Here is a 27,391-nt window from a genome sequence, read left to right on the forward strand (position 1 = left end):
CTAAATTACTCACCCCTTAACTACATTACAAGCCTAGTATGAACCAGCCTTTACAGTACAATCCTCTGGAACATGCAGCATTTTGCAGTGACCATTTCTGAGCCGAGTACAATCAAGCCAAAAGACATAATCAATAAATATTACTTTTCTGATTTATACTATTATACTGCACTACATTTTTCAAGGTTAATTACAAAACCATGCACATGCATCCACACACACATGCCTATAAATACCTACACCCCAAATGGTGTCAGCTGGACAAGTACTGCCAGTGCTGCATTTTGGCACGTAGACTAGTATGTAGTGGGGATAGTGCTGCATGGGGCGGGTAGAGGGTTGTGAAGGTGAAAAGCCTAGCCCATGTAACTGACACCCTTTACTCCCAAATTCCCAGATGCCTCCCTCTGAACTGCCACCCACCCACACCAATCCCACCCCCTGCATCCAGTCCCTTTCTCCCTATCTCTACCCACCGCTCTCGACATCACCTCCATCACCACCTAGCTTAATGGCCGAAATGCGGCAGTGGCACTGATCGTCCAGCAAGTGCCCTGTAGGGGGCAGGTGCATGTGCCTGTGGTTTACTCCAGCTTGAAGAAGAATATGACTCTGAATGACAACAAGTTTTCTTTGTTTTGTGTGTGCCTGTTGACAATGCTTCTGCTTTTCAGTAAGTGGTCTCCTTTAATCCAAAAGTATTTACATTCCACCAGAACTTTCCTATAGCATTTATACTGTACTACAATCTGGAAATTCTTCTCGCTCTGCAATCGCAGGACACAAGAAGCCTGCACTCAATGTTTACAACAATACCACTGGTTCTTTTTACTTTTTTTTCATGCTGTAAGTCGGATATCTTCTCACAGAGTAACTTTGCTTTCAAGAGGATTCAAAAATGCTTGTGAATCGCTTACCCTCAAGTGGTTCTCTCTTCCAACTACCAGCTTATTTACCTTGTACTTGCTTGACAAATCTTCTCTAGAATTACACAAATAAGCCATATGGAAATCTGACACGATCTTCCATTGATATGATAACTCAAAAATAGTTTCCTGATGTGGTAATTCAATAAGGCTTCTTTACTGAGAATAGTAGGTACAGTGAAAATTTAGCTCTGTTGTTAAACATTGTCACTATACGTAACTGAAAATTTGTTTAACAATTTACTGCTGCATTAAAAGTATGAAAGAATTTATAAAATGCTAAAATTTTAAGAGAGAACTATACAGATGGGTTAAATACTGACACACAGATAAATCCACTCTCAACACACAAGACTGAAATTCCCTATCTTCTCTTCACACTCATTATGCAAAACATACATTGGTGGCAGTAGAATCATTCTGCAGTCCGCTGCAAATGCCTATTCTCCAAATTTTCTCAATAGTGTTTCGCAATAAGATCGTTGTCATCCCTCCAAGGATTCCCGTTTGTGCTCCCAGACCATTTCCATTATACTTGTGTACTGATTGAACCTACCAGTATCAAATTTAGCAGCATGCCTGTGAATTTCCTTGATGTCTTGCTATAACTTGGCCTGGTGGGCACCTCAGACACCTGAGAAGTACTCCAGAATGGGTTTCAATAGTGTTCTATAAGCAGTCTCCTTTACAGATGAGCTACATTTCCTACCCAATAAGCCGAAGTCGACAATTTGTCTTCTACAACCGACTTTCCGTGCTCATTTTGTTTCATATCGTTTTGCAATGTTATACCTAAATATTTAATCACCGGTGACCGTGTCAAGCAGCACCCTACTATTACGAGGTGTGATCAACAATTAACAAAAAGTTTTTAATTTCACGAGCTTTATAGATCTGATTTTCAAAATTCTTTCTCTCTTCTTGGCAAACATGTTCATGATGTATGTTTGCATTTCCAGCTGTATCGGATATTTAAATGGAATAAAGTGCAGCATTGCATTTGAAATGCTGTGGCTTTTGTCGTTTCTACTATGAGTAAGGCTAGAGTTTACCAGTGATATGAACTTTTCAAAGAGGGTTGAGAAGATCTTCAAGACGACGACTGCCTTGGATGCCCTACCACATCAATTACCGACAACAATGAGCATGAAGTAAAGAAAATGGTTCTGGAAAAACACTGATCATCATCAGAGACGTTGCTGATGATGTTAGCATATTGTTTGGCTCATGCTAAACAATTTTTTCTATGTTTTAGGAATGAAACACATAGCAGCAATGTCTTCCAAAACTGTTGAATTTCAACCAAAAACGATGTCTTGCAGACCAGTGGCAGACTAAGTGGGAGCGGCCTGTCCCAGGCCTCTGGTCCTGGAAGGCTTCCAAAAATCTCATGGATCTCGAAATTTGGAGGCCCCCAGAACCAGACAATTTTTAATCAAATCCCAAACAAGGTTGTAACATGTTCCGTAAATAAGAGGCAATTTAAAGTTCCAGGACCCATACATATGCAAAATAAATGGGAAACACTGCAGAGGATATGTCAAATAATATTCAACAGTAGTTAGAAAACAATAGGCTGGACATTATGTTGTGTAGGCCTCAAGGTTATGACAATGCCGCATCAATGTAAGTTATACATGGAGGAGGACAAAGAAAAATCAAGAAGTCAGTCCAAAACCTCTGTTCAGTCCCTCAGCTAATCATCCCTTAAATCTTTGTGGAGTTGAATAATTGTGTTCCCTCTAGCGTCAACTGTTTTGGAACTGTAGAGAAGGTGTATTTATTCATTTTTGTCGTCTTCCTAAAGATGGGAATTACTTTTAGAAAAAAAGGAGGAAAAATCTGAAACATTTGTCTGATACTCACTAGAATGCTGATTACAATTCTGTTAAAAAAAGTCTACAAGAAAACATGAAAACAATTATGGGCACTTTGACAGATATGCAAGATCCATCAAAGGCAAACCGTGATGCTGTATCAGCAGCAAGCTTGCTCCTTCCAGTTGTATGCGATTTTTACCTCTTCAGCCTACATCAACTTTTGACACGATACTGGAGGAAGTAAATTTAGTCCAGTCCAACAGTATCTACAGTCTCTAAAAATGACTTTAGATAAAGAACTCACCAAATCAAAAACACTGAATGAGGTTTCAGAGCTGGAAAGAACAACAGTTCTATACATTGTTGTTACTTTCGGCACTAAAAAAATGATGTGATATGGACATTAACATTGAGCAACAAGGAAAAAGGAGGCTAAATAAAACACCACCGGGTGAATTAGCACACGATGCTGGTTTATTGATTCAAGAAGTAGTTCATTAATAAATGTTTGAATTCACAGATCAAAGTATACAAGAAACATCACGGTACACAGCCATGAGTAAAATCACCAAAATTTTCCAAATTGTTGAAATAAAATTTATGCTTGAAGCTTCTGATGGTGCTCTGTTAGTAGCACTGGAGAATCTGGTAGAATTTTACAATCAATCTGAAAAGGAGCTGGAGCTGCAAGAAATGAAATGGTATCACAGGCATCTGTGTGCAACCACTATGAGTGTGAATGTTGTTGCTAGATGGATATGCTAAGAAATTTTTCAATTTATAATTAAATGGGACTTCAGTGAGACATCATCCTATACATCACTTACAACCTAATACTTCTTGACCAATTTCTAACCCGAAACTAATAAAAATAATCTTCACTTCTACATTGAATCAGGAAGAAAAAGCCCATCAGTCTATTTTATCAACTGAAAGAAAAATTCCTAATGACACAGATTTCAATGATATTATTAAAAATTTCAGTGCAATAAAGGTAAAATGTATTTTTCTTAGTCTATTCTTTATTAATTCTTTGCACTCTACCCGATGGTTGCTATGCTCAATGCTGGTTCCTATTCCAAGTTCTTCACCTATATACTTAAGTATGCAAACCCTGTCCCAAAAAAAAATGCAACAGCCACAAGCCCAGACAGTAGCATCAATATTCTGGTATTCTCCTGTGGCAGCAACACAAGTGTGTATTCTCACATGTAAACAATGTTAAAGATGCCGAACGGCAACCTGCATCTTGTGCCTTTTGGTGCAATTTGGCAATGGTTCTTGCAGGCTCTGGAAAGTGATCAAGTTCCTGCTTCATCATGTCCCATACATATTCAATTGGTGGAGCACTCATGATCTTGCTGGCCAGGGCAGCACACTGTATCACAGCAGCATTGTCCAGCTTCAAAAGCACATCACCTCCTGTCTCAGAACTGGCAGGGGCACCACGATAACAGCCTGTGCAATGTAGTGGGCATTTGTTACTTTACTCTGCAGAAACACTAAATGTGATCACAAGTTGTAACTGAGGGCCTCCCACATCACGCAACCAGTAATGGGACACGTGTCTCTTTAGCGCATTCACTCTGGAATAGGCAGCTCACCACTTCTACACAACATATGTGCACATCCATCACTTGCATACAGGCAGAACCTACTCATCACTGAAGACAACACAGCACCATTCCACTCTCCTGTCAACTATTTTACAACACCAGAGTAGCCATGCTTGGCTGTGCCATGGTGTCATTGGTAGCCTGCCTAGAGGCACACCTGACCTTAATCCTGCTTCAAGCAGACAGTTTCCAATGGTCCCTGATGACACAACTGGTGCAACATATTTCCTGTTTGATGATGGACGATGGTCGGCCAGTCACCAATGCTAGCACAATCCATCAATCTTGACATGCATCTGTACTACACCAATGTTCAAAACCTTGTCTACAGTTATGGGAAGGTTCCACAGAGCAATGTTGACAGCACTGGCACACCACCAATACATTGTGCCCAATATGTAGTGCAGTCTGTTGATGGGTTCATCCAGCTTCCCGCAGGTCCCACAGTGCAATCCCCTTCAAATAGCTGAAACTGTTCAGAATGAGTAAATAGCCATTGGTGAGGCATTGTAGCAGCCTAGAATGAATGATGCAAAAACTGTTCACCTCTAAACTCAGCATACTTACCACCTGCAGAGCAAAAGCAGAGGATGCAGAGAGAGGCCACATGCACACCATCTGATTTCTGATGACTGACAAATGGATCACTAACATTACAATCGCGCAGTATGCACGTATTACACCCTGATTCAACTGAACAGCTCTTGAGGGTGTAGCATTTTTTCCAGTAGTTGTGTTACTATTACTACAGTGTAGAGTACACACATTATAAATACTTGATAGTTTTGTCAGCTGTTACATCTATGCTATTTAATTTTTACAAAATGTAAATACAAATACACCACTTGACAACTGCTAAAGAACAACTGACACTTGTTTAAAAACATGCCAATAGCTACATAAAAGGTGCCAACTGCTATGGAACACCTGACCCATGATAATAAAAGGAAATGTAGAGGACAGGATGTGTTAACTGCAGCAAAACCTGTGCACAATGCATTCGACAGTTCATGCAGTATGGCGTTTTACAAAGTATCATCTTGCATTTAAAGAAGGCCATTGAACATGGAAATGCTATGAGAAAGCATGTCTGTTGATGTGGACAGATCACCACACAGCAAGAGAATTGATACATAGTCCTAGCGGCAAAAAGGAACAGACATCTCACTCCTCGGCAGATTACTGCACACCTTGCAACCACTACCTGTACATGCATCTGCCAAAACTATTTCGTGGCAATTAAATCAGGCTGGTTTGTAAGCTCAGAAGCCAGTTAAATGCAGCCCACTTCAACCAATCCATCGTTAAGAAAGAGTTTGTTGGTGTAGGGAGCATGCTGGTTGGGGGTCAGCAACAGTGGTCTGCCGAATCCCACTTCACTGCGGCAAGTGATTCTGACCAGCAGTTGCGTGGAGAGAGGGGAACACATTACTCACCGTAGAATCTTCTTAAACATCATCGGTATGGCCTAGCCATTATGGTGTGGGCAGGCATTCTGCAGAATGTCTGAATACTGCTGCATATCTATGGGTAAGGTACTGTTAAAGCACAGTGCTGCTGCAACAAGATTATTCTGGATCATGTCCATCTGTTTAGGGATAAAGCAGGTCCTGACCTTCTGTTTATGAGTGACAATGCCCATCCATAAAGGACCACTGAGATGTTGGAAAGTGAAGATACTGAACTTATGGAACAGCCTGCCTGTTCCCCGGACCTAAACTCTATAGGATATGCCTGAGATGCTCTTGGCAGGTGTGTTTGTCAACAAACACTCCATCCCTGAATCGTGCAACTGAAACCCACCTTCAGAGAGGTGTCTGGCAATATCCACTAAGGACTCCTCGACAATATACAGGTGCACAATATTATTACTGTGTGAGGTGGGCATATTCCTTACTGAGAGTCCGATATCAACCTTTATGTTGGGATTCTGATCTGTGTCAAAAATGAACATTATTTATGTCTGTTAATCTCCTTTCTTACGTGGCGAAATCTGTATCATTTTTCATTATAAATATATCATTCCACCTCTATTACGTATGCACTGTGTTTCAAGTAATTTACTACTTCCTGGGATTCTTTCTGTCCCACAATGCCTCTGTTCCTTTGCAACTGTCAAGCAGTGTATATCAGTTTCCAAGCAGACTGAGGGCTTCATTTTGTTTCACCACCTCAGGCCTCTGATTGGCTTACTCTGCCACTATTGAAGACATCACTCAGCAATTGCTAAATGACGTAGATAGTGATCCAGAACTTCTAAAGAAGATTATAACAGATGATGAAACACGTATATACGGGTATGATGTCTCAACAAGCTGCAATTGTTCCTATGGAAACTCCCTGCAGAGACATGAAAAAAGTTTGATCTTATGTGAAGGTTCTTCTCGTTTTCTTCAATGCAATGGCATAGTGAATCATGAGTTCCTGCCTTTTGCTCATACGGTCATTAAGGAATACTATCTGGAAGATATGCACCATTTGAGTGAAGTAATCCGAAGAAAACAACCAGCACTGTGGAAAAACCACTAATGGAAATTGCATCACGATAATGCTCCCACTCACATCTCAATGCTTCTTTTTGATTTTTTGGCAATAAACAAAACCATTGTGTTGTCTCAGCCACTGTATTCACCGGGCATGGCCCCCTGGACTTTTCTGTTCCGGGTGTTGAAGAGAACCATAAAGGATGTTGTTTTGCCACCACTGAACAGAATCACTGAAGGAGCTAAACACCATAACAAAAAGCGAGTTCCAGAAGAGCTTTCAAGATTGGAAAAAGCACTGGCATAAGTGTACTATATATAAGGGGAATTACTTCGAAGGGGACAATGTCGTTGTTGATGAACAAATTACGATACTTTGAGAAACAAAAATTCCTGTAACTTTTTGACCGTACCTCGTACTGCATTTGAACATTAGAGGATTGTTTTTCTTACTTATCAACATTAACTTACATCTTTCTACATTTACGGAAAGCTGTCATTCATCAAACCGAGCAGAAATTCCACCCTGTATCCTCCTACAGTCACTCAATGACGACACTTCCCTCTACACTACAGCAACATCAGCAAACCGTTACCAACCGCCACTCAACCTACCTGTTAGGTCATTTATCTACACAAAAAGAAACAGTGGTCCTATGGGGCACTCCTGATGATATCCTTCTGTGATGAACACTCACCCTTACGGACAACATACTGGGTTCTATTACTTAAGAAGTCTTCGAGCCACTCGTGTATCTGGGAATCAATTCCATACGCTTGGACCTTCGTTAACAGTCTGCAGTGGAGCACTGTGACAAATGATTTCCAGAAATCTAGAAATATGGTATCTGCCTGTTCCCCTTCATCCATGGTTCACAGGATATTGTGTGAGAAAAGGGCAAGTGGAGTTTTGCACAAACAATGCTTTCTAATTCTTCCTGCTCTGTCAAAGAGATTTATTATATTCAAACCTAGAACTTACTCAAGACTTCTGATGTAAACCAATGTTAAGGATACTGTTCTGTAGTTTAATGGGCCATTTCTTTTACCTTTCTTATATATGAGAGTTACTAGTGTTTTTTCTTATTTGCTTGGGACATTGCACTGGGCAAGTGATCTATATATAAAGAAGGGTGCCTGTTTGTTTGCTAGTAATTCATACAAATCTGCAATTCCACTCCAATCCTGATGAAATATTGCACACTTTACCTTCAAGACAAGAGGAAGATCACTATCTACATAAGATTTTGTTATCTAACTTGAAACAAAGTGGAAAGGTTGTTAGGAGAAAATCTATGAAAGTTCTTGGCCAATTTACCTCAAATTTCTATGTGATCCCATAATGAACATTTGGGAAGAAACAGTGTCACGAACCATTTTGACAAGCACATTATGCATGACAGATATACTACTTCAATTTGCAATTTAAAAAGAAATCAAAGCATAATTTGTGATGTAATTATTATTACAAAACTTTTGGTTTGAAACTAATGAATATTTGCAGAAGTCAGAACCGGAAGCCTAGAACCTGATTTTTATTAATGTGTAGGTGAAGATGTATTCATTCACTGCATTCGATTGACACCCAGTGATTCAATTATGACTGCTGACAATGCAATTGCAGTTTCCCACGTGGCTTGCATTCGCTATATCTACAAGGCACAGGGCCAATCACTTTGTGTTGCAGATATTAAACATCCCAGGAAATGCCAGGCACTACAGCTAGTTCAGGATAAAGACAAGTAGGGGGCCAATGCCAAAGAGAAATCTTTGTAAAACCGAATGGGCTTCTATCTGGACATGGCAACTTATTTGCTTTTAACTCATTTACTTGCTTCTCAATGCCAGGGACACCTATTTCCTTGTCCTCTATACGGGAGTCTGTGTGACAGTCGACTAATAGTATCTCTTTACAATTCTCCTGCGTGAGTTTATAGATGTGAAATTTGAAACTACAGCTCTCTTTTTGCTGCCTTCTATTGCCACGCCAGATTGGTTGGTTGGTTGGTTGGTTTTGGGGTTTGATGGGGGCTAAACATCGAGGTCATCAGTGCCCTGTTCCTAACAGGCATACTTGTAAAAGGCCTATACAGTAAAAGCGTAACCTCTGCACCCAGAGGGAGGGAACACCAAGGGGTACAGAGCTAGAATGAACATCTACATCTACATACATACTCTGCAATCCACCACACGGTGCGTGGCGGAGGGTACCTCGTACCACAACTAGCATCATCTCTCCCTGTTCCACTCCCAAACAGAACGAGGGAAAAATGACTGCCTATATGCCTCTGTACAAGCCCTAGTCTCTCTTATCACACACAACACAACACAAAATAGAGGACACTTAAAAGGAGCAGAGCAAATAGTTCACTAGAGTAAAACAGACTACAGTGGTTGATAATTCAGGTAAAAGGTCAACCACTCAACTACAAACGAAGAACCTCCAGCTGGAAAGCATTGATAGAGGTATCAACACAACTTGTTACCATAAAAGACACTATTTTGGTATCCACATCACAATTAAAAGTCTCTGGAGTGGGTGTAGCCTGAGAAATCATGCGAGAGCGCCCACACTAGAGCGAGTGATAAAACCCAGCTGCACAGATAAAACGTAAAACTGAGTCAGCTATAGAGGCATTGTCACCTAAAATTAAAGGAAGTGCAGCTCGTAAATTAAAGAACTGCCGCAAGGGGGCTAAAAGGGGGTAGTCCATCAGAAGATGGACCACTATCAGCCCTGCATCACAGCGACACTTGGGCGGGTTCTCACCACGAAGGAGATAGCTGTGGGTGATCCGCGCATGTCCAATTCGGAGATGGCAGAGAACAACTGAGTCCCTACACGTGCCCCTCAAGGATGAATTCCATACAGCCATGGACGACTTGACCATGTGGAGCTTATTTGGCACGTTCAAGACAGACCATTCAGAGCTCCAGACATCGTGGACCTTGCGATGTAGGCCTGACTGGAGGTCTCTTTCCACGAGACCAAGCTCCAGGGATGACGAAGTGGTGGCCTGCTTGGCCAACCGATCGACACATTCGTTTCCTAGAATGCCGATGTGGCCCAGGGTACACACAAACGTCGCTGAACGACCACACTCGGCGAGAGCAAAAACAGTATCTTGAATACCGTGCACCAAAGGTTCCCGAGAAAAACACTGGTTGAATGCTTGCAATCCACTCAGGGAGTCACTGCATATCATGCCAGATTGGCTGACGACTGACTGAAGAGAAGCCTTTGACCAGCTTCATGATTTTATGTAGGACCATTATTTTCTCACGTTCTCAGCAAGACCATTCTATCTACTAACTTTTGCCTGTCAACACGTCTGTTCTCTCTCTCTCTCTCTCTCTCTCTCTCTCTCTCTCTCTCCCTCCCTATCACCCCCCCCCCCCCACCCCCCCACCCCCCCAAGGGTGCAACCATCTCCGCATCCTTAGCATTTTGTTATTCAACTACAGTGGGACATTTTCTGTCCTTAACCCACATACTTGGTACATACTTTTCCACAGCACAATTTACAGTTAGTTAAACTCTGCCCATAAACACTCTATGTCCATTATATTTGAACTAAATGATGTCTGTTCATTGTCTAAGTAGGATCCAACAACTGCTTACCTAACCTTTTTCCACTAAAAATACTCTCCTAGCATTCTTGATGGATTTTTTAAACTTAAGTAACCACTTTCACTACAATGACATCACAAATACTGATCTCTGACACTGTCAAGGTCAAGCTTGTTTGCAGCTACAAGGTCTACAATATGTTTATTGTGTTTGGCTTGTCAAACTAGCCGCTTATGACAATTTTGGGAAAATGGGTTCAGAACTACTTCACAAGACTGTAGCATCTGCAATGAATCCATAGGTGACCCAGTCTCTACTCTGTAGGTTAATGACAGCTCCAACTAATACTGCACGATCTGGGTATTTTTGTGCTACTGAGTGTTAACTTTATTTGAATGACTCTACAAATACTATGGTGGTATTGGAGGAGGGTGGGGGGTGGGGAGGTGGGGTGGGGGGGGGGGGGGGGAGGGCTGTAAGGCATCTGATGATTAACTGGAGCTCACATAAGCTGCTTACTTGCTTCCAGATAACTTCACAGTCAGACTCAATTTTGACTTGATAGAGATTTCCAACTCATCCAAACATTTCAGAAAATAAATTTTGCATGAATTTCTCCTTTGGCAAGGTTGTATTAGAGCTATACAATAAATAGCCATTTTAGCTTTGTCAAATGCAAGTTGTGTACACTATTTATACGGTTTTTCCAGCAGAATGGGCTTGATTCAACAACAATTTTACTACAAGTGCTAGTGCTGGCCTTACAGCACCATCATCTAGAACAATAACGTGAGAAGACCAGGTGTCAGAGCATCTCCTGACTCTTTAGCCTTAACTGACATGAGTTAATATGCAGGTGTTTCTATTTGTTTGTGAGATGATCCCATTCACTGGTTTGGGAACTGTGTATGATTCAGCCCACAATGGAAGATCATGTGAAAGGTAGGTAGCTCACTATGTCAAAGTGGACTGCATCAAAACAGATGGCCTCTGTTTTCTTCTTCTTCTTCTTCTTCACAGTATGCGCCACTGAAACGTAAGCAGTATGCTGGAGAACCACAAACGCCAGTATCTAGACGAGTGCAGTATGGCTGAACAAATGCACCGACAGCACTGCTAGAAAATAAAGACTTGAAGGGAACCTGATCAATCTAGAAGGAACTTTCCCAATACCAGAAGGATGTAACACATACAAATGGAAATTTTTGAAGGCAGAACATTTCTGGTAGAATTTACTGCCTTAAATTCTAAGTTGGCAATGAAAATGGCCGAGTAAGTTACTTGACAGTATTAATATTTTATTGCACGATCCCACAAATTTCCATATTACTTTCCTAAAATTTCTTCTTTCGGTATTCTACGCACAATGCAGTAAGACTCAACTGGCTTGTAGTAAATGCCTGGCATCCAGATTGTAGTGTTAATTGAACCCCTTAAGAATTCACTAATCCTGCTAAGACCAATCATCCTAAAAATTGAACCCCCAATGCGTATTTAATTAAACTGGTAAACATTTATCTCCATGCAAACATGCCAACAAGTGTGTCATCCTTTTAGCAGCAATTGCAGACATTAAAAACTTTTTTTTGCCTAATTTCCTTTCGTCCTGGAATAAATGCAAATTTCTACTCCACATTATCACATTTATGACTGGACAGTTGAAACAGCTTTTCAGGGCTAAACACTGTACCGATTTCTTGGCCATGTGCATTTGCAAGTGTTACCTTTCCTTGAAACATCATGGTCAGATTGCAAAACGTCCATAATTTGCCACTTAACTGTGTTTGGAACCCAAGGGTATCTTTTGTAATGAAAACTTATCTTCACTTCAAGAACTCTGATGACACTTGATTTTAAGTGAAGGTGAAGTACTACCATGTATTTCATAATACACTATTTACAGAAAGAATTTCTGATATATACTGACATTACTAGCAGGTAGGTGACAACAACAATCAACATTGGTAAGGCATTTGACAGACATGTACAAAAAGCCATTATTCAGAAATAAAACTTACCCATTATGGCAGATTCTTTGGTATATTCAGTAAGAGACAATGAATATGTCAGTAACACAGTAAAAGTTGATAACTGTTCAGTGTAGTAAAAGAATGCAAAGTAGTAGAGAACAGGAAACAGGGACATATTCAAAGCTGTGGCAAGATCCCTCCATTTGCACTCATCTGCCAAACATTTCCTGCCATCACACCACCTCCCCTGAAATAGATTAACAAATAAACAACCACAAGCATTTATCACAAGCATACTATTCACATTAGATCAGGAGGGCCACCTGAGATGTGATATTAAGCCTTAGATGTACATTTTATTTAGGTGCAAAACAATGAAATAACTACATTACAAAAGATTACATAGGTCCACAATAATATTTTTCATTATTCTTTTTGTTAGGCCACTGAATACATATCTGAACTTGCCTGCTATTACAACAAGTTTATTCCTAGTGTGACTCTAAAAATAAACTAGAGAACTGAAAAACATGTAACTATAACGAAAAGTGCTTTCATTTTTCAATACTAACACGTTTTATGGAAGGCTAAAAACAAAAACCTCTGTACCGCAAAGCAATTAAATGCCCATTGGCTTGTATTCCCTATCTCTCATATCCTAAAAGCACATGAAACAGAGTTTTCTATAGTGAATTGCCAGTTTTACGTCTCATAATGTGAACAACAGTACTCAACCATCATACTGGCATGCCAGTATCCCTGATATTGTCCTTCCATCACCTTGATATCTTGATGGAAGTGCTCAGCTTGTCTGTCACAGATCTCACCCAAATTTTCATAGAGATGATCAGCATGAAAGTGAATCTTGAGGCTCATAAAACAGACCTATATCTTCAACATTTCCAACATGTTGACATTAATAGAAATATAATGTGGGTCCTTTCTGTTCCCTAAGAAATTTGTGACAATCTCCTTGAATGATATCCAAGCTCTAACACACAGTAATTTTTGAATCAAAGTTTGCATTGATCATCATTTATTAAATATCAGGTTCAAACATACTTTTTTTTCAATTTCAGTTCCAATAACTGAGTAAAAGTCTTGGAGAGGTAGTTGAAACACTCTCCATCTATGGGCAAGGCTTCCTCAAACCGTTATTTTTTTATCCAGCTTTATATGTAGAGGTAATAATAGAGCAATCTGCTAGCATTAGATGCAGTCAGGCCTTAGCAAGTAGAGACAGTAGCCATGTGAGTGAGAGTTGTTGAATGAATGTGTGAGATTTCTACTTCGAGAAAGGACTTCGAAAGCTTATATATTTCTAGCACCCCTTCCATTGTGCTTGCCTGCAAGTCAATGCCTCCTCTATGTGGTGAGTAGCAGTGTATCTTTTCCATATTATTGTTTCTCCACATTTGAACAGATGATTGTGCCATTAGCTGCTTCTATATAACATCAATTTTTTTTAACTTATAATTTTCACAAAGACCATGGTTATTAGTTACATGTAGCTTATTAATAGGCATGAGACGACAGAAGAGAGAATTCACATTTATAATTATAAATATAAATTGTAGTTTTGAAAGCAGTCATGCATCTGGATTGAGGAGGGTTAAACTTGTGTATTATTGTTTTACTCTCCACGTATCATAAAACAATGAAGTCTTTCAGTTGGCTTCAACTACAACAGCCAAACTGAAGCTTAGATGCTTGATAACTGTTCAGTGTAGTTAAAAAATGCAAAGTGGTGTAGAACAGGAAACAATGAGATACTCAAAGCTGTGGCAAGATCCCTTCTCATTTGCACTCATCTGCCAAACATTTCCTGGTATCACGCCATCTCCCCTCAAAAACAGTTAACAAACAAACATACAAGTGTTTATCCCAAGCATACTATTCAATTTAGATCAAGAGGATCATCTGGGATGTGATAGCAAGCCAAACATTTGCATTTCATTTAAAAGTGCAAAACAATAAAATGATTACATTACAAAAGATTACATAGGTCCACAAAAATACCTTTCATTCCTTTTTGTTAGGGCACTGAATACAAATCCGCTATAATGTCAAACTTATTCAGAGTGCGACTTCATTATAAACTAGAGAAACTAAAAAACATGTCGTTGCAATGAAAAGTGTTTTCATTTTTCAGTACTAACAGTTTTTACTGAAATCTAAAAACGAAAACACCTCCGTATTACACAGCAATTAAGTGCCCATTGACTTTTATTTCCTCTCTTATCTCTTTAAAGCACACAGTGCATCACAATATCAAAGTGATGGAAGGACAGTACCAGGGTTGCTGGACTACCAACCATTGTTCATATGCAGACACATGAAGCAGGCAATTCAGCAGTCACTTTTTGGAAGCCATAACTTCAGTTCGAGTGGTGTAAAAGATGTTGCTTCTTACAAGGGAATCTCCCCATCACACCCCCCTCAGATTTAGTTGTAAGTTGGCACAGTGGATAGGCCTTGAAAAACTGAACACAGATCAATCGAGAAAACAGGAAGAAGTTGTGTGGAACTATGAAAAAAATAAGCAAAATATACAAACTGAGTAGTCCATGCGCAAGATAGGCAACATCAAGGAGAGTGTGAGCTCAGGAGCGCCATGGTCCCGTGGTTAGCATGAGCAGCTGTGGAACGAGAGGTCCTTGGTTCAAGTCTTCCCTCGAGTGAAAAGTTTACTTTCGTTATTTTCGCAAAGTTATGATCTGTCGATCTGTCCATTTGTTCATTGACGTCTCTGTTCACTGTAATAAGTTTAGTGTCTGTGTTTTGCAACCGCACCGCAAAACCGTGTGATTAGTAGACGAAAGGACATGCCTCTCCAATGGGAACTGAAAACATTTGATCGCAAGGTCATAGGTCAACCGATTCCTCCACAGGAAAACACGTCTGATATATTCTATACGACACTGGTGACAGCATGTGCGTCACATGACAGGAACATGTTGTCGACCCACCTAACTTGTACACTTGGTGAATGGGTAAAAAGATTCTTCTACCTTGCCCGATTTAGGGTTTCTTGTGGATGTGATAATCACTCCCAAAAAAGTGATGAAAACATAAGAGTTTGTCACATAAACTGCAACAAATGAATGCAACAGTTTCACAGTCGCGCAGTTTTCCCTGTGCTCTGTCAAAACACATGTTTTTAATGTTTTCAAATTTTTCCGTGTGTAGACCGTCAAATCCTGCATACGTCCAAGCAAATCTGAACATGTCCTGGAATTTTGGAGAGGGAAGTTGATTATGTGTGGGTGCTTGAACTTTGATAATTGACACACGATCACGTAAACTATACTGCTCTGTGTACCTGTGCAGCTTCGCAAATTCATAGAATCTTTTCACAAAGCATTTCACTTGCCAAAAACCAAACACATCTAACAGTTGCAGAAGAGGTGTAACACCTGGAGGAATGGTAATCACGTCTATTCCCACACTAAAATTTTACAAATCCTGATCCTTCTGTCCTGTATAGCTGTCAAGGAGTAAGGCAAAATCTTTGTCCGCATAAGGAGCAATCACATGTTCATTAAAGTCTTTCACTAGTCTTTTCTCTACTTTTCCTGATCCACTGCAATTCACAATAACATTCAGCGTTTGCACAAGTTGGTTGGTTGGTTGGTTGGTTGTTTGGGGTTTAAGGGACCAAACAGCAAGGTCATCAGTCCCTTGTTTCAAATGTGATCCATTCCACTAATGTGACATCTCAGGAAAGTCAGAACAATAAAAGGGAAGTCATGTTGTCAATGGTAAAAACAAAATGAGGGAAGTCAGCAAGAGAACGAACCCAATGCGATGCTGAAGCAGTATAGGCAAGACCACCTGTGACTTGAAAGGTGCAACCGCTAGAATGTAGAAGTACATATGGGAAAAGGAGACTAACCAAAAAACACGGCTTACAGTGGGAGACACCCAAACACTCACCGCCCTGCCCCAACACCAGAGAGATTAAAAACCTTAAAAACTGAGAAAAAAAACCACTTTCCCGGAGGAAACCAAGAACCAGAACGACCATCCGGGAATCGTCAGCCAACATCAAAGGTAAAGTGTGGGGGAGTCTGTACTTACCACGCAGAGCCAAAAGAAGGGGGCAGTCAACCAACATGTGGGCGACTGACTGGAAGGCTCCACAACCACAAAGTGGGTGTGGCTCAGCATGCAAAAGAAAACCACGAGTCAGCCTGGTATGCCCAATGCGGAGACGACACAGTGTGGTCGAGTCCTTTCGGGATAGGCGAAAGGAAGAACACCACGGGCCTGGTGTCACCTTAATCACACAAAGTTTATTAGACAGGTGAGTAGCCTCCCAAGAATTGGCCCATGGCAGTGCGAAGTGGGATTTGATGTGAAGCCATAAATCCGCTGCAAGAGGGGTTACAGGAAACGGGGGGTAAATGACTGCTAACCCAGCCAAACGATCAGCGAGCTCATTACCTGGGATACCCACATGGCCAGGAACCCAAAGGAAGTCAATGGAACAAGCAGCACGGTGAATATCAGCGAGATGATCATGGATGGCAGAGACCAAGGGATGGCGCGAAAAACACCGGTCAATAGCAAGAAGGTCACTCATTGAGTCCGTACATAACAAAACGCGGCTGTGTTGGGACTGTTTAATAAAGGTAAGGGCTTGGGAAATTGCCATCAATTCTGCAGTAAACACCCCACATGTAGGTGGCAGCAGATGATTTTCCATTCCAACAGAGGACGTGAAGGCATACCCCACATGATCCACAGATTTAGAGCCATCAGTGTAAAAAACAACAGCATCCCGAAACTCCCATAAAATTTGGCGGAAAAAGGAACGGAACACCATCGGGGGGATGGAATCTTTCAGACCTCGGCAGAGATGCATCCGAATTCGAGGCCGAGGAACTAACCAAAGGGGGAGGGGGGGGGGGGGGGGGGGGGGGGGGACTAGAGCACGATAAACACGGAGAAGGAGGGAACGGTCCGCACTCCAAGAGGAGTGGGCAAGGAAGCGAAGGACATTGAGTTTACGGAAACATCCTACCTTTAGAAGTCTGATATGAGGCAGCCAAGTGAGCTTGTTGTCGAAAAGAAGACACAGGAAACGAAACTGTGGGACCACAGGCAATCGTTGTGCATCGAGATAGAGCTCTGGATCAGGGTGGATCGTAGTACGGCGACAGAAGTGGACCACCTGCGATTTTGAAGGAGAGAATTTAAACTCGTGTGAGAGCGTCCATGCAGAGGCATGCCGTATAGCTCCCTGGAGCTGCCTTTCTGCAGATGCCATCGAGGAGGAACTAACCCAAATGCAGAAATCATCCACATACAGGGCAGGGGCGACCAAAGGACCGACAGAGGCCCCAAGTCCATCGATAGCAATGAGGAAAAGAAGGACACTCAAGACAGAACCCTGTGCGATGCCCGTCTCCTGGGTCCGAGGAGAACTAAAAACAGTACCAACTCGAACTCTGAATGACCGATGGAACAGGAACTGGCGGATAAAAATCGGGAGTGGGCCCCGAAGACCCCACTGATGAAGTGTAAGAAAGATGTGATGGCGCCAGGCCGTGTCATAGGCCTTGCGAAGGTCAAAAAACACTGCAACCAAATGGCAGCGCTGGGAAAAAGCCTGCCGAACTGCGGATTCTAAGCGAAGTAAATGATCGATTGGAGACCATCCCTCTCTAAAGCCACACTGGTAAGGGGACACTAGATCCCGAGATTCGAGGACCCAATTGAGCCGACGGGCTACCATCCGTTCAAGTAACTTACAAACAACATTGGTCAAACTAATTGGCCGATAGCTGTCAACAGATAGCGGGTTCTTACCAGGCTTAAGGAAAGGAACCACGATGCTATCCCTCCACTGAGAAGGGAAGCCACTCTGGAGCCAGATATGGTTAAACACCCGAAGAAGATGTTGCCGTTTTGGAGCACTGAGATGTTGAAGCAGTTGGTTATGAATGGAATATGGGCCAGGGGCCGTATCACGAGAAGAAGATAGAGCAGAAAGAAATTCTCATTCAGTAAAAGGTTCGTTGTAAGATTCTGACTCACAAGGGGTAAAACATAAGGTGGAAGCTTCAGCCCGCTGTATCTGGTGAAGGAAAGCAGCTGGATAGGAGGCTGATGCTGATGCCACTGCAAAATGGGTTGCAAGATGTGCAAGAACTAATGGGTCCGTACAAAGGCCAACTGGGAGGTGAAGGCCTGGGAGTGTGGACTGCCGATGGCAACCTTGGAGAGAGCGAAGTGTAGACCATATCAGTGACAGAGGGACAGTAGAACCAAGGGAAGAAACGAATCATTCCCAACATATCCGCTTGCTCTGTTTGATTAAATAACGGGCTTTAGCGCGGAGGCATTTAAAGGTAGTAAGGCTGGCTACGGATGGGTGCCTCTTAAAGTGTTGCAAAGCTCGACGGCGTTCACGGATGGCAATGGCAATGGCCGTACTACACCATGGGACTTGCCGGCGACGAAATGGTCCAGATGAGCGCAGGACAGCAAGACTAGCAGCGCGAACAATCGCGTCAAACATGTCACGTAGGACGTCACCAATACAACCCGACAAAGAGGGAGAAAACACGACCTGTGCAGTGTATAGAGGCCAAGCGGCGTGTTGGAAAGACCAACGAGGTAACCTGTGCATCGGGGAGCGGGAAGGGAGCGAGATAATCAATGGGAAGTGGTCGCTATCACAAAGGTCGTCGTGTGGCGACCAGTGTAATGAAGGGAGGAGAGAGGGAGAAGAAAGAGAAAGATCAATGGCAAAAAAGGTACCATGACTGGCACTGAAATGAGTAGGGGAGCCATCATTAAGAAGGCACAAGTCGTGGTCTGCAATAAACTGGTCTATGAGAAGACCTCGTCTACACGGAAAGGCACTGCCCCACAAGGGATGATGAGCATTTAAATCCCCAAGGAGGAGGAAGGGAGGAGGAAGTTGCTGAACAAGGGCAGTTAAGGCAGCAGGTGTAAGAGTCCTGTCAGGAGGGAGATAAAGATTGCAAACCGTGATCGCAGAGTCTAGGTGGACCCTAACAGCAAGTGCTTCCAATGTAGTTTGAAGAGGGATCCACGTGCTAGCAATGTCTGTACGGACCAACGTACAAACGCCACCAGAAGCCCGCAGGGGTCCCACCTGATTTCGACAGAAAACACGGAACACACGGAGGGTCGGTGAGTGAGCATCAGTAAAATGAGATTCCTGGAAAACCACACAAGCTGCAGAGTAAGACGAAAGAAGGGCTTGCAATTCCGGAAGGTGACGACAGTATCCATTACAATTCCATTGGAGAACCACAGAACGATGATTTAAATGGGGGCTGAACACGCTAAAGCCAGTCATACCGCCGGGTCCCCACCCGTCACCGACAAGGAAGGGGCGACATCCATGAACGACAGGTCAAAATCCGGTTGTGAAGTCGGGGCTGGGACCTCCGGTGACACCAGAGGCTCTCTGTCCCGGGACTTATGTTTCTTCTTCTTTTCAGGCTGAGATTGAGGAGGGCTGTGTGGCATAAAGGAGCCAGCTGCAGCAAGATCAGGAACAGAAAGAGACGGGGCGACCTGGGGGCCGACAGACCGCGGCTCTCACGGTCGTCGCGCAGCAGCAGACCTTTGGCCTGGAAGGTGCCAGGAAGGGGCATCCCGGGAGAGGCGCCCTTGACCGGCAGACGCCGAAGGAGTGGGACAATTCTCCGGCTGGGGAGGGGGAGCAGCGCCCAGAGGAGAAGGTGTGGGAGCCGCAGGGGAGGGGGGGAGGAGAGGGGTCTGGGATGGGGGTAAGGACGGGGGAGGAAGGGGTGAAGGTGTAACCAAAGCGTAACTAGAGGTCATGGACACAGGGTGAAGACGAGTATACTTCTTACGGGCCTCTGTGTAGGTTAAACGATCGAGCGTCTTATACTCTTGTATCTTCTTTTCCTTCTTATATACTGGGCAATCTGGTGAACGTGGAGAATGACTGCCATGACAATTTACACACACAGGAGGGGGAACACAGGGACTCCCCTCATTGAGTGGACGTCCACAGCCACCACAGAGAGGGGCCTGTGAACAGCGGGAAAACACGTGTCCAAAACGCAATCACTTAAAACACCTCATAGGAGGTGGGATGTACAGCTTCACATCACATCGATAAACCATCATTTTAACTTTCTCAGGGAGGGTATACCCTTCAAAGGCCAGGATAAAGGCACCAGTATCAATGCAATTGTCTTTAGGACCCTTCTGAACACGCCGAACAAAGTGAACACCCCGCCGTCCAAGATTGTCCCGAAGTTCCTCATCAGTTTGAAGGATGAGGTCCCTGTGAAAAATCACACCTTGTACCATATTTAGAGACTGGTGGGGGGTAATGGACACAGGAATTGTGCCAAGATGGGTACAGGCACAAAGGGCGGCAGATTGGGCAGCTGAAGCAGTTTTGATCAGCAACAAACCCGACCGCATCTTGCTCAGGGAGTCCACTTCACCAAACTTGTCTTCAATGTGTTCCACAAAGAATAAAGGTTTGGTATTGGTGAAAGTATCTCCATCAGTCCTGGTGCAAACTAGATAACGGGGGAAAGGTTTCGCCCCTCGCCGACGGGCCTGACCCTCTTCCCAGGGGGTAGCCATGGAAGGGAAGGCCGAAGAGGCAAGAGAAGCAGCACTTGAAGAATCAGTTCCACACAGAGAGATGGCCGCAGAAGAACAGCCAGAGTTCTGGACCTGTATGCATTTCATTTGCATAGTGTCCACCCTGATACCACCCACTCCGATCAGGGGCTCTCCTCACGGGCGTCACCCAGCCACAGCAAGGGCCATATGGCACGGCGGCCATTGCCGGGAGTTCCGATGCTCCAGGATGACGAGCAACCACTCCAAGGCACGCATGAGGAGGTAACAGCTCAGGTATCAGAAGTGTGATCCCTGTGTGTTCAGGGGGCTCAACCAAAAGGGTACATAGCGACCCCACCACACGGGCTGGCTACCGTGCTGGCTATGCACCCTAGCATCAGACGACGACGTGAAAGAAAAGGTGGAATGGACTAGGAGGGCGCACATCGGAGACACTAGGTAAGGTGCTCTTCCCCAAATGGCTCACACTATGGAGGAGAAATTTTGTAATGGACGTCAAACCCCAGATGGGGGACCAGGGAATGCCAAAAGTAGGAGATGATTACGTGACAAAGCCGAATTGTAAAACCAACAGAACCAGGAGGATAGCGGGGGCCAACATAAGCACAGACACCAAGAGAGGGAGAGGAGAGGGTGACGGGAAAGGAGCAAGGAGGGGACAGGAGGGGAAGGGGAAGGAAATGCAGCCCTGGAGAAAAAGAAAGCTGCAATAGCATGGGGCCCCGTGCTCGCCACGCACGTATCCACAAAAGAGTTGTGGATCCCCTGGGGGGGGTGGGGGGGGGTTTGTGCAAGTACCCTATTCACCTGTTGCTGAACTTGCAGTCCAAATACACCATTTTTTTCCCGCAAACACAAATAAAATGTAGGTAAAATAAATCCTGCTTTGTTCAGAGCATATTGTATGGTATAACTACGTGAAGTTGCATGCAGCTGGTCTACAGTACATTCCGTGTCGCCTTCACCAACTAACGATAACGTGCGGGTCGATTTCATTTCATAGTTAAAACCGGACTGATCTGTGTTGATAATATATGCGTCTTCACACTGTTGGAATCTGACTTTAGTTTCTGTAACAAATGTCTTGGAACACACTAAAAGTTCTTCCAGTTTATTCATGTAGTTCTTGCTTACATATTTCGTAATCTTCCTGCTCGTAGTTTTGTATTTTGTTTTGAACATAACAAACCAACGAGATGAAGCCTTGAAGTCCAGGCCGATTTGTTTAGCGTAATGCAATCCCCAAATCTGTAGGTCTGTATCATGCACTGCACTTAATTCATTTCTGGCTTTAATAAATTGTCGGTATACATGGTTTTCTAGTTCACTGAACTTCTGTCTTCAGGTTCCACCTTGTTCCACAACTTCTTTGCAATATTTAATTGTGCTTTTTTCCTCCATCACTTTAAATTTTTTAAATTTATTTGTTACTTCACTCCATAATGTGTATTTGCGTCTTTTAATTGGTTTGGACAGTAACCTGTATTGGAGCATTTCCTTCATGTAACCCAAAGAAATACCATCAGATTGAAGTCGCAGTATTTCCTCTTCGTGTTCTTCGTAAACCGCGCGACTGCTACGGTCGCAGGTTCGAATCCTGCCTCGGGCATGGATGTGTGTGATGTCCTTAGGTTAGTTAGGTTTAAGTAGTTCTAGAGGACTGATGACCACAGATGTTAAGTCCCATAGTGCTCAGAGCCATTTGAACCATTTTTTGTTCTTCGTACGGATCATCAACAATCCCATCATCTGGTACATACAGCCCAGCAGCAATCAGCAAGGTATCATCGTCATCACCACACATACTGCTTATCAACAAATGTAGGAAATAATCATACAAATGTTCGATAATCATTCGATTCCTTAAGGAACTTTCCGATTCTTTACCGTTCGGGAAATATTCATTGACCTCGTTATTGAAGTCGTGAGCTATATTTGCTGGATTCATATTGCCCACGGAATACATCTCATGTATTTAATGCACTCTCATCGAAAGTAGCTAACAGTCAACTGCCTGCCAGGGAGCCTCGTTAGCAGGAATACCCTCTCTTCCGTGGCCTGTAGTCAACTGACATCATGTGTTTCGATGTTTGTTTAGGTGTAGCGTCCCCATACTACGGCGTAGTTACCTCGCATCTGACGGACAGATAATAATTGGCTGAAAATAAAAAATTAAACTTTTCACTTGAGGGAAGACTTGAACCAAAGACCTCTCGTTCCGCAGCTGCTCACGCTAACTACGGGATCACAGCGCTCCTGAGCTCACACTATCCTTGATGTTGCCCATCTTGCGCATGGGCTACTCAGTTTGTATATTTTGCTTATTTTTTTCATAGTTCCACACAACTTCTTCCTGTTTTCTCGATTGACCTGTGTTCAGTTTTTCAAGGCCTATCCACTGTGCCAACTTATAACTAAATCTGAGGGGGGGTGCGATGGGGAGGGTCCCTTGTTAGAAGCTCAAACAGCAACAATGAAATTACATAGCTTATATAAAAAAATATTATCATTTACACATTTCTTTGTAACTGACACTTTGGTAACTAATCACATGTATATACTGAAGATTTTAATTTTTTCTGACAGTCACCTGTGATTTGTAAAAAAATGATTCTCCCTATGAGTGACTAGTTTCTGTATGTGGACATGTAACTGGAACAAGCAGTTACACCTTACAGAACTTTCCAGTTAACAGTAATTAAACATTTCTCACAAATCATTAACATAAATACATTTTACGATAAACTTTGCTGTCATGTAGCTTACCAAGGTGCTTATCTGCCGTTGTAGTCTGTAAATCAGGATAAAATTAGCAAGACAGAGGAAAACATTAAAGACACGAAGACCATGTATGTCACAAAAATCTTGCCCCATAAACAATCCAGCAATCTTGAGGTAAATGACAGAAAACACGTACAGTCCTGGGAGTGTTGTTATTTTAGGATCCCACTGAAAAGGAAAGACATAATCAATTGTCATTTCTCATGTATAAAACAATCCAACAGTAAAAATTTTAATGTAATTTAAACAAAAGTAGACAACACAACAAAATAATTAAGACATATTAGTGTCGGTGGAAACTGCAGAAACCGCATCTTCAAATCATAACGCATATATGGATGGCAATACCTCCAAATTATTAAACTTCACGAACACCTGTGATGGTACAAAGCGCAAGCTGCTTGCGAATATCAACAGTAGTTTAAGTTGGTAGAAAACTAATCACACGTGACATTAGCTTGTAGTAGGTTAGTGAATACACTCACTACGGTACATGGCAGACATCATACAGTGCGACTTGGGGGTGGGGGATCTCGGCACAGCAAGCAAGGAAAGAACCAGAGAGTGTGAGAGTCAGAGGCGAAGGTAGAGGCACCCTGTGAAGTGGACATACAGCCAATTTGGGGGCCCATCTTGACTAAAACAGGGTAAAACAAAAGTCTCAATTTAAGTAACAAAGAAAGAACAATATCAAGACAGACTTTCAAAAGAGTTGTTGGAATGCCTAAACAATCTTTGAAATGACAACCGAACAATGAAAACATTGGAAGCCAAAGCAAGTTTGAAATGGGTAAACCACAAACCATAATCTTGTGGTATTATTGAACAATAGCAGTACAAGTAGGGTTGAAACCACAATCATTAGAGACCCAAAGCAAGTACCTAAATTAAAAAAGGTTAAACTTTTTCAAAATATGTTTTATTTTTAATACTTGAGTAAAACGAATCATTTTAATGATATTTATTCTGATATTTCAACACCTGAAACAATTTTTGTCCCTACAAAATTTCGCATAAGAAATACTACACATCAAACGAAAGTAACAGTGATGCACCACTGAGTGAGAAACCGGACTTTTATTCGGGACAACTTGGCTCAGCACTCTAGATTGAAGTTTCCATAGTTCCACTAAATAATTCAAGGCAAATATCAGTAAGGTTCCTTTGGTGTGGATTTCCTTCCATATTCTTACCTCACCTGACTTCCTGCTGACCTTTAATGTCCTCATTGCCTATGGGACATTAAACCTCAACTTTCCTTATTACCTGAAGAAAATTTAAATAAAATTTAAAAATACCATTTATGAAAAACCTGCACACACATCACAGACGAATGACGAAAATAAACATTTTTTTTAATACAATGCTACAGAAAGGCATCATCATATTGCAAGTGAAGATAGTGATGTTTTATTGTACTGTGAACAAAACAGTCTTGATCACAGTTAAATAAAATGTTATAAACAGTTTCAGTTGAATTGGGCAGTCTTTCAGGTTTAAAACAGTTTTAGTTTTAAATCCGATGACTGCCTAATTCAGACAAAAGGACTTAGTTAAATAAAATATGGTCCACACACTTTTGTTCATAAAATAAAGCAACACTGTAAGACAAAAAAAACTAAACATCAATATGAAAGAAGTATGTGTCAATGAATATCCATGTCAAAATAAATACTGGTAATTGAACTTATGCTGTCAGTGACCTAAGTTTTGTCTTGCTTAAATAATTTTGCTCTATTTTCTTCTGAAAGTGGTACATTATTTTAGAAAAACAAATGATCGAAATTGAGAAACATTGTAGTAAATTTAGGTGCTTCATTTTTAAGATCTTTGATACAGGCAACAGACATGGACAAAGGTTGCATTTCTCTGTACACATTTATAGCTGTCTTTAGTCTTTTAAACTACTGATTGAGTAGCAGATAAATAGTATCAGTCATTGGATAAAAAATTATTTAAATTTCATTATTGGCTCCATTAGCCATTTATGTCTCAGTGAACTGCTTCTTTATCGCCTTCCTTCTTTTGTTACCAAGTTTACAGTTGACACCCAATCTTTCAAAGATGTTGAGAGCTTCATCAAGCAGTTTGTCGAGTGATCGTTTGGTGCTAATTACCTGTGACGTCATTTCTAAGACATCATGAGCAACTGCAACATCCATAATCTTAGATTTCAACATTTGAGATCCCATACTGACCTTTTATGGTACTTTGCACTAAATGAGTAACAAAGTTCCCATTCTCTTTTTAGCCTCTGCTCATTGCATGTATTATTTGTAAGAATTGTGTTTGTCAGACTTTTCTGAAAATCAACATATTTCTTAAACTCCATATATGGCATTGTACCTCCCAGCCTAACACACAAGTTTAAGTGGTTTTAGTTTTGCATTGGAAGTATTCACCAAGTAAGTTTTTAAATCCTGCCCCTGTGGCTTTCTATGGCCAAAATTTTTTTAGATCTGAAATTTGTTAAGAAACATGTCACATTTTTAATTAGGCTCTGCAACACCATTATGGGCTACATTTAAATTGCGACATGCACAATGGATGGACGTACAAGAAGTGCTATTTTTGTTTTGTCTGCACACTACTGTCTTTGTGACTCATGATGGACACTCAGTCATTACCTGGGGCACAACATTTGCTTAAGTCTACTTCCTTTCAATCTATAGATTCAATTAGCTGATGTTCGAATTTTATTGCAAGCTGACTACTTTAACACAGCACAAGCCTTCATTTAAATTGCAGATGATAATAATAATGTCTTGTGTTATCACATATTACATGAAAAAAATCTCTTTACTCTGAATGTATTAAATTATTTTGTGATGAGGTAAGTCTGAAGTGCGTCACAGAGCCATAAGGTTTCTGTAGGGTTCAAATTGATGTAGGTTGCGGTAGTTGTACAGAGATCAACAAATTTCCATAGAATACACTAGCACGGATAGTTCCATCGCACTAGTCTTTTAACTGAAGACCACCACAACAACAATGGTTTCTGTAGTAATTCTGTTGTTGTTGTTGGTGGTGGTGGTACAAAGTATATTAAAACTCAAATACATTTGAACTAGCTCAGCCAAGCCTTGGTCTCCCTCTACAATTTGTACTCCTCGCACCCCCCTCCATTACCAAACTTATGATTCCTTGATACCTCAAGGTGTATACTGTAAGTTGATACCAGTCAAGTTGTGCATTAATTTCAATTCACTGCCACTTCATTAGTTATCTAACATTATCAGATAACAGGTTCACAAAAATCAAAACCTTGCCTTATGTAACATAATTTTAGTTTTGAAAGATGAGTAAGAGACTCATTTTTCAAGCATTTTAAATGGTTCCAAAAGATATGTGAATGGTCCAAAGACTTAAGGGTTTCTATTTATACAACTTCTGTGCACTCTGTTTTGTACTGAAATTGGCCAGTCAATGAACTAAAAATGTATTCCACTTCTTCAGTAGGGCCTATGTTCCTTTGCTATAGAGTGATGCCTTCCTGTTGAACCAATAGGATCTGGAGCACTTACAATCTTCAAAACATTGTGAACAGCAAGTGAGCACTGATGGTGTTGTTGCTGTCCTTCAGCTGGAAACCTATATCCAGCAGCTAGTCC

The 27,391-nt window shown here is 41.9% G+C and overlaps 1 protein-coding gene across 1 annotated transcript; it reads right to left on the minus strand.

Moving 5' to 3' along the window:
- Window positions 1-3,224: 3,224 nt before the first annotated feature.
- LOC124556053 (putative Dol-P-Glc:Glc(2)Man(9)GlcNAc(2)-PP-Dol alpha-1,2-glucosyltransferase) lies at window positions 3,225-25,909 on the minus strand. Its single transcript, XM_047130085.1, has 5 exons — window positions 25,813-25,909; window positions 24,290-24,417; window positions 23,766-23,948; window positions 12,435-12,633; window positions 3,225-3,430 (listed from the first exon to the last, which is right to left on the minus strand). The coding sequence occupies exons 1-5, from the start codon at window positions 25,907-25,909 to the stop codon at window positions 3,345-3,347; spliced, it is 693 nt and encodes a 230-aa protein (XP_046986041.1). The 3' UTR covers window positions 3,225-3,344.
- Window positions 25,910-27,391: the final 1,482 nt, after the last annotated feature.

The sequence above is a fragment of the Schistocerca americana genome, chromosome X (assembly GCF_021461395.2).
Source record: "Schistocerca americana isolate TAMUIC-IGC-003095 chromosome X, iqSchAmer2.1, whole genome shotgun sequence".
In the NCBI taxonomy this organism is placed as follows: domain Eukaryota; kingdom Metazoa; phylum Arthropoda; class Insecta; order Orthoptera; family Acrididae; genus Schistocerca; species Schistocerca americana.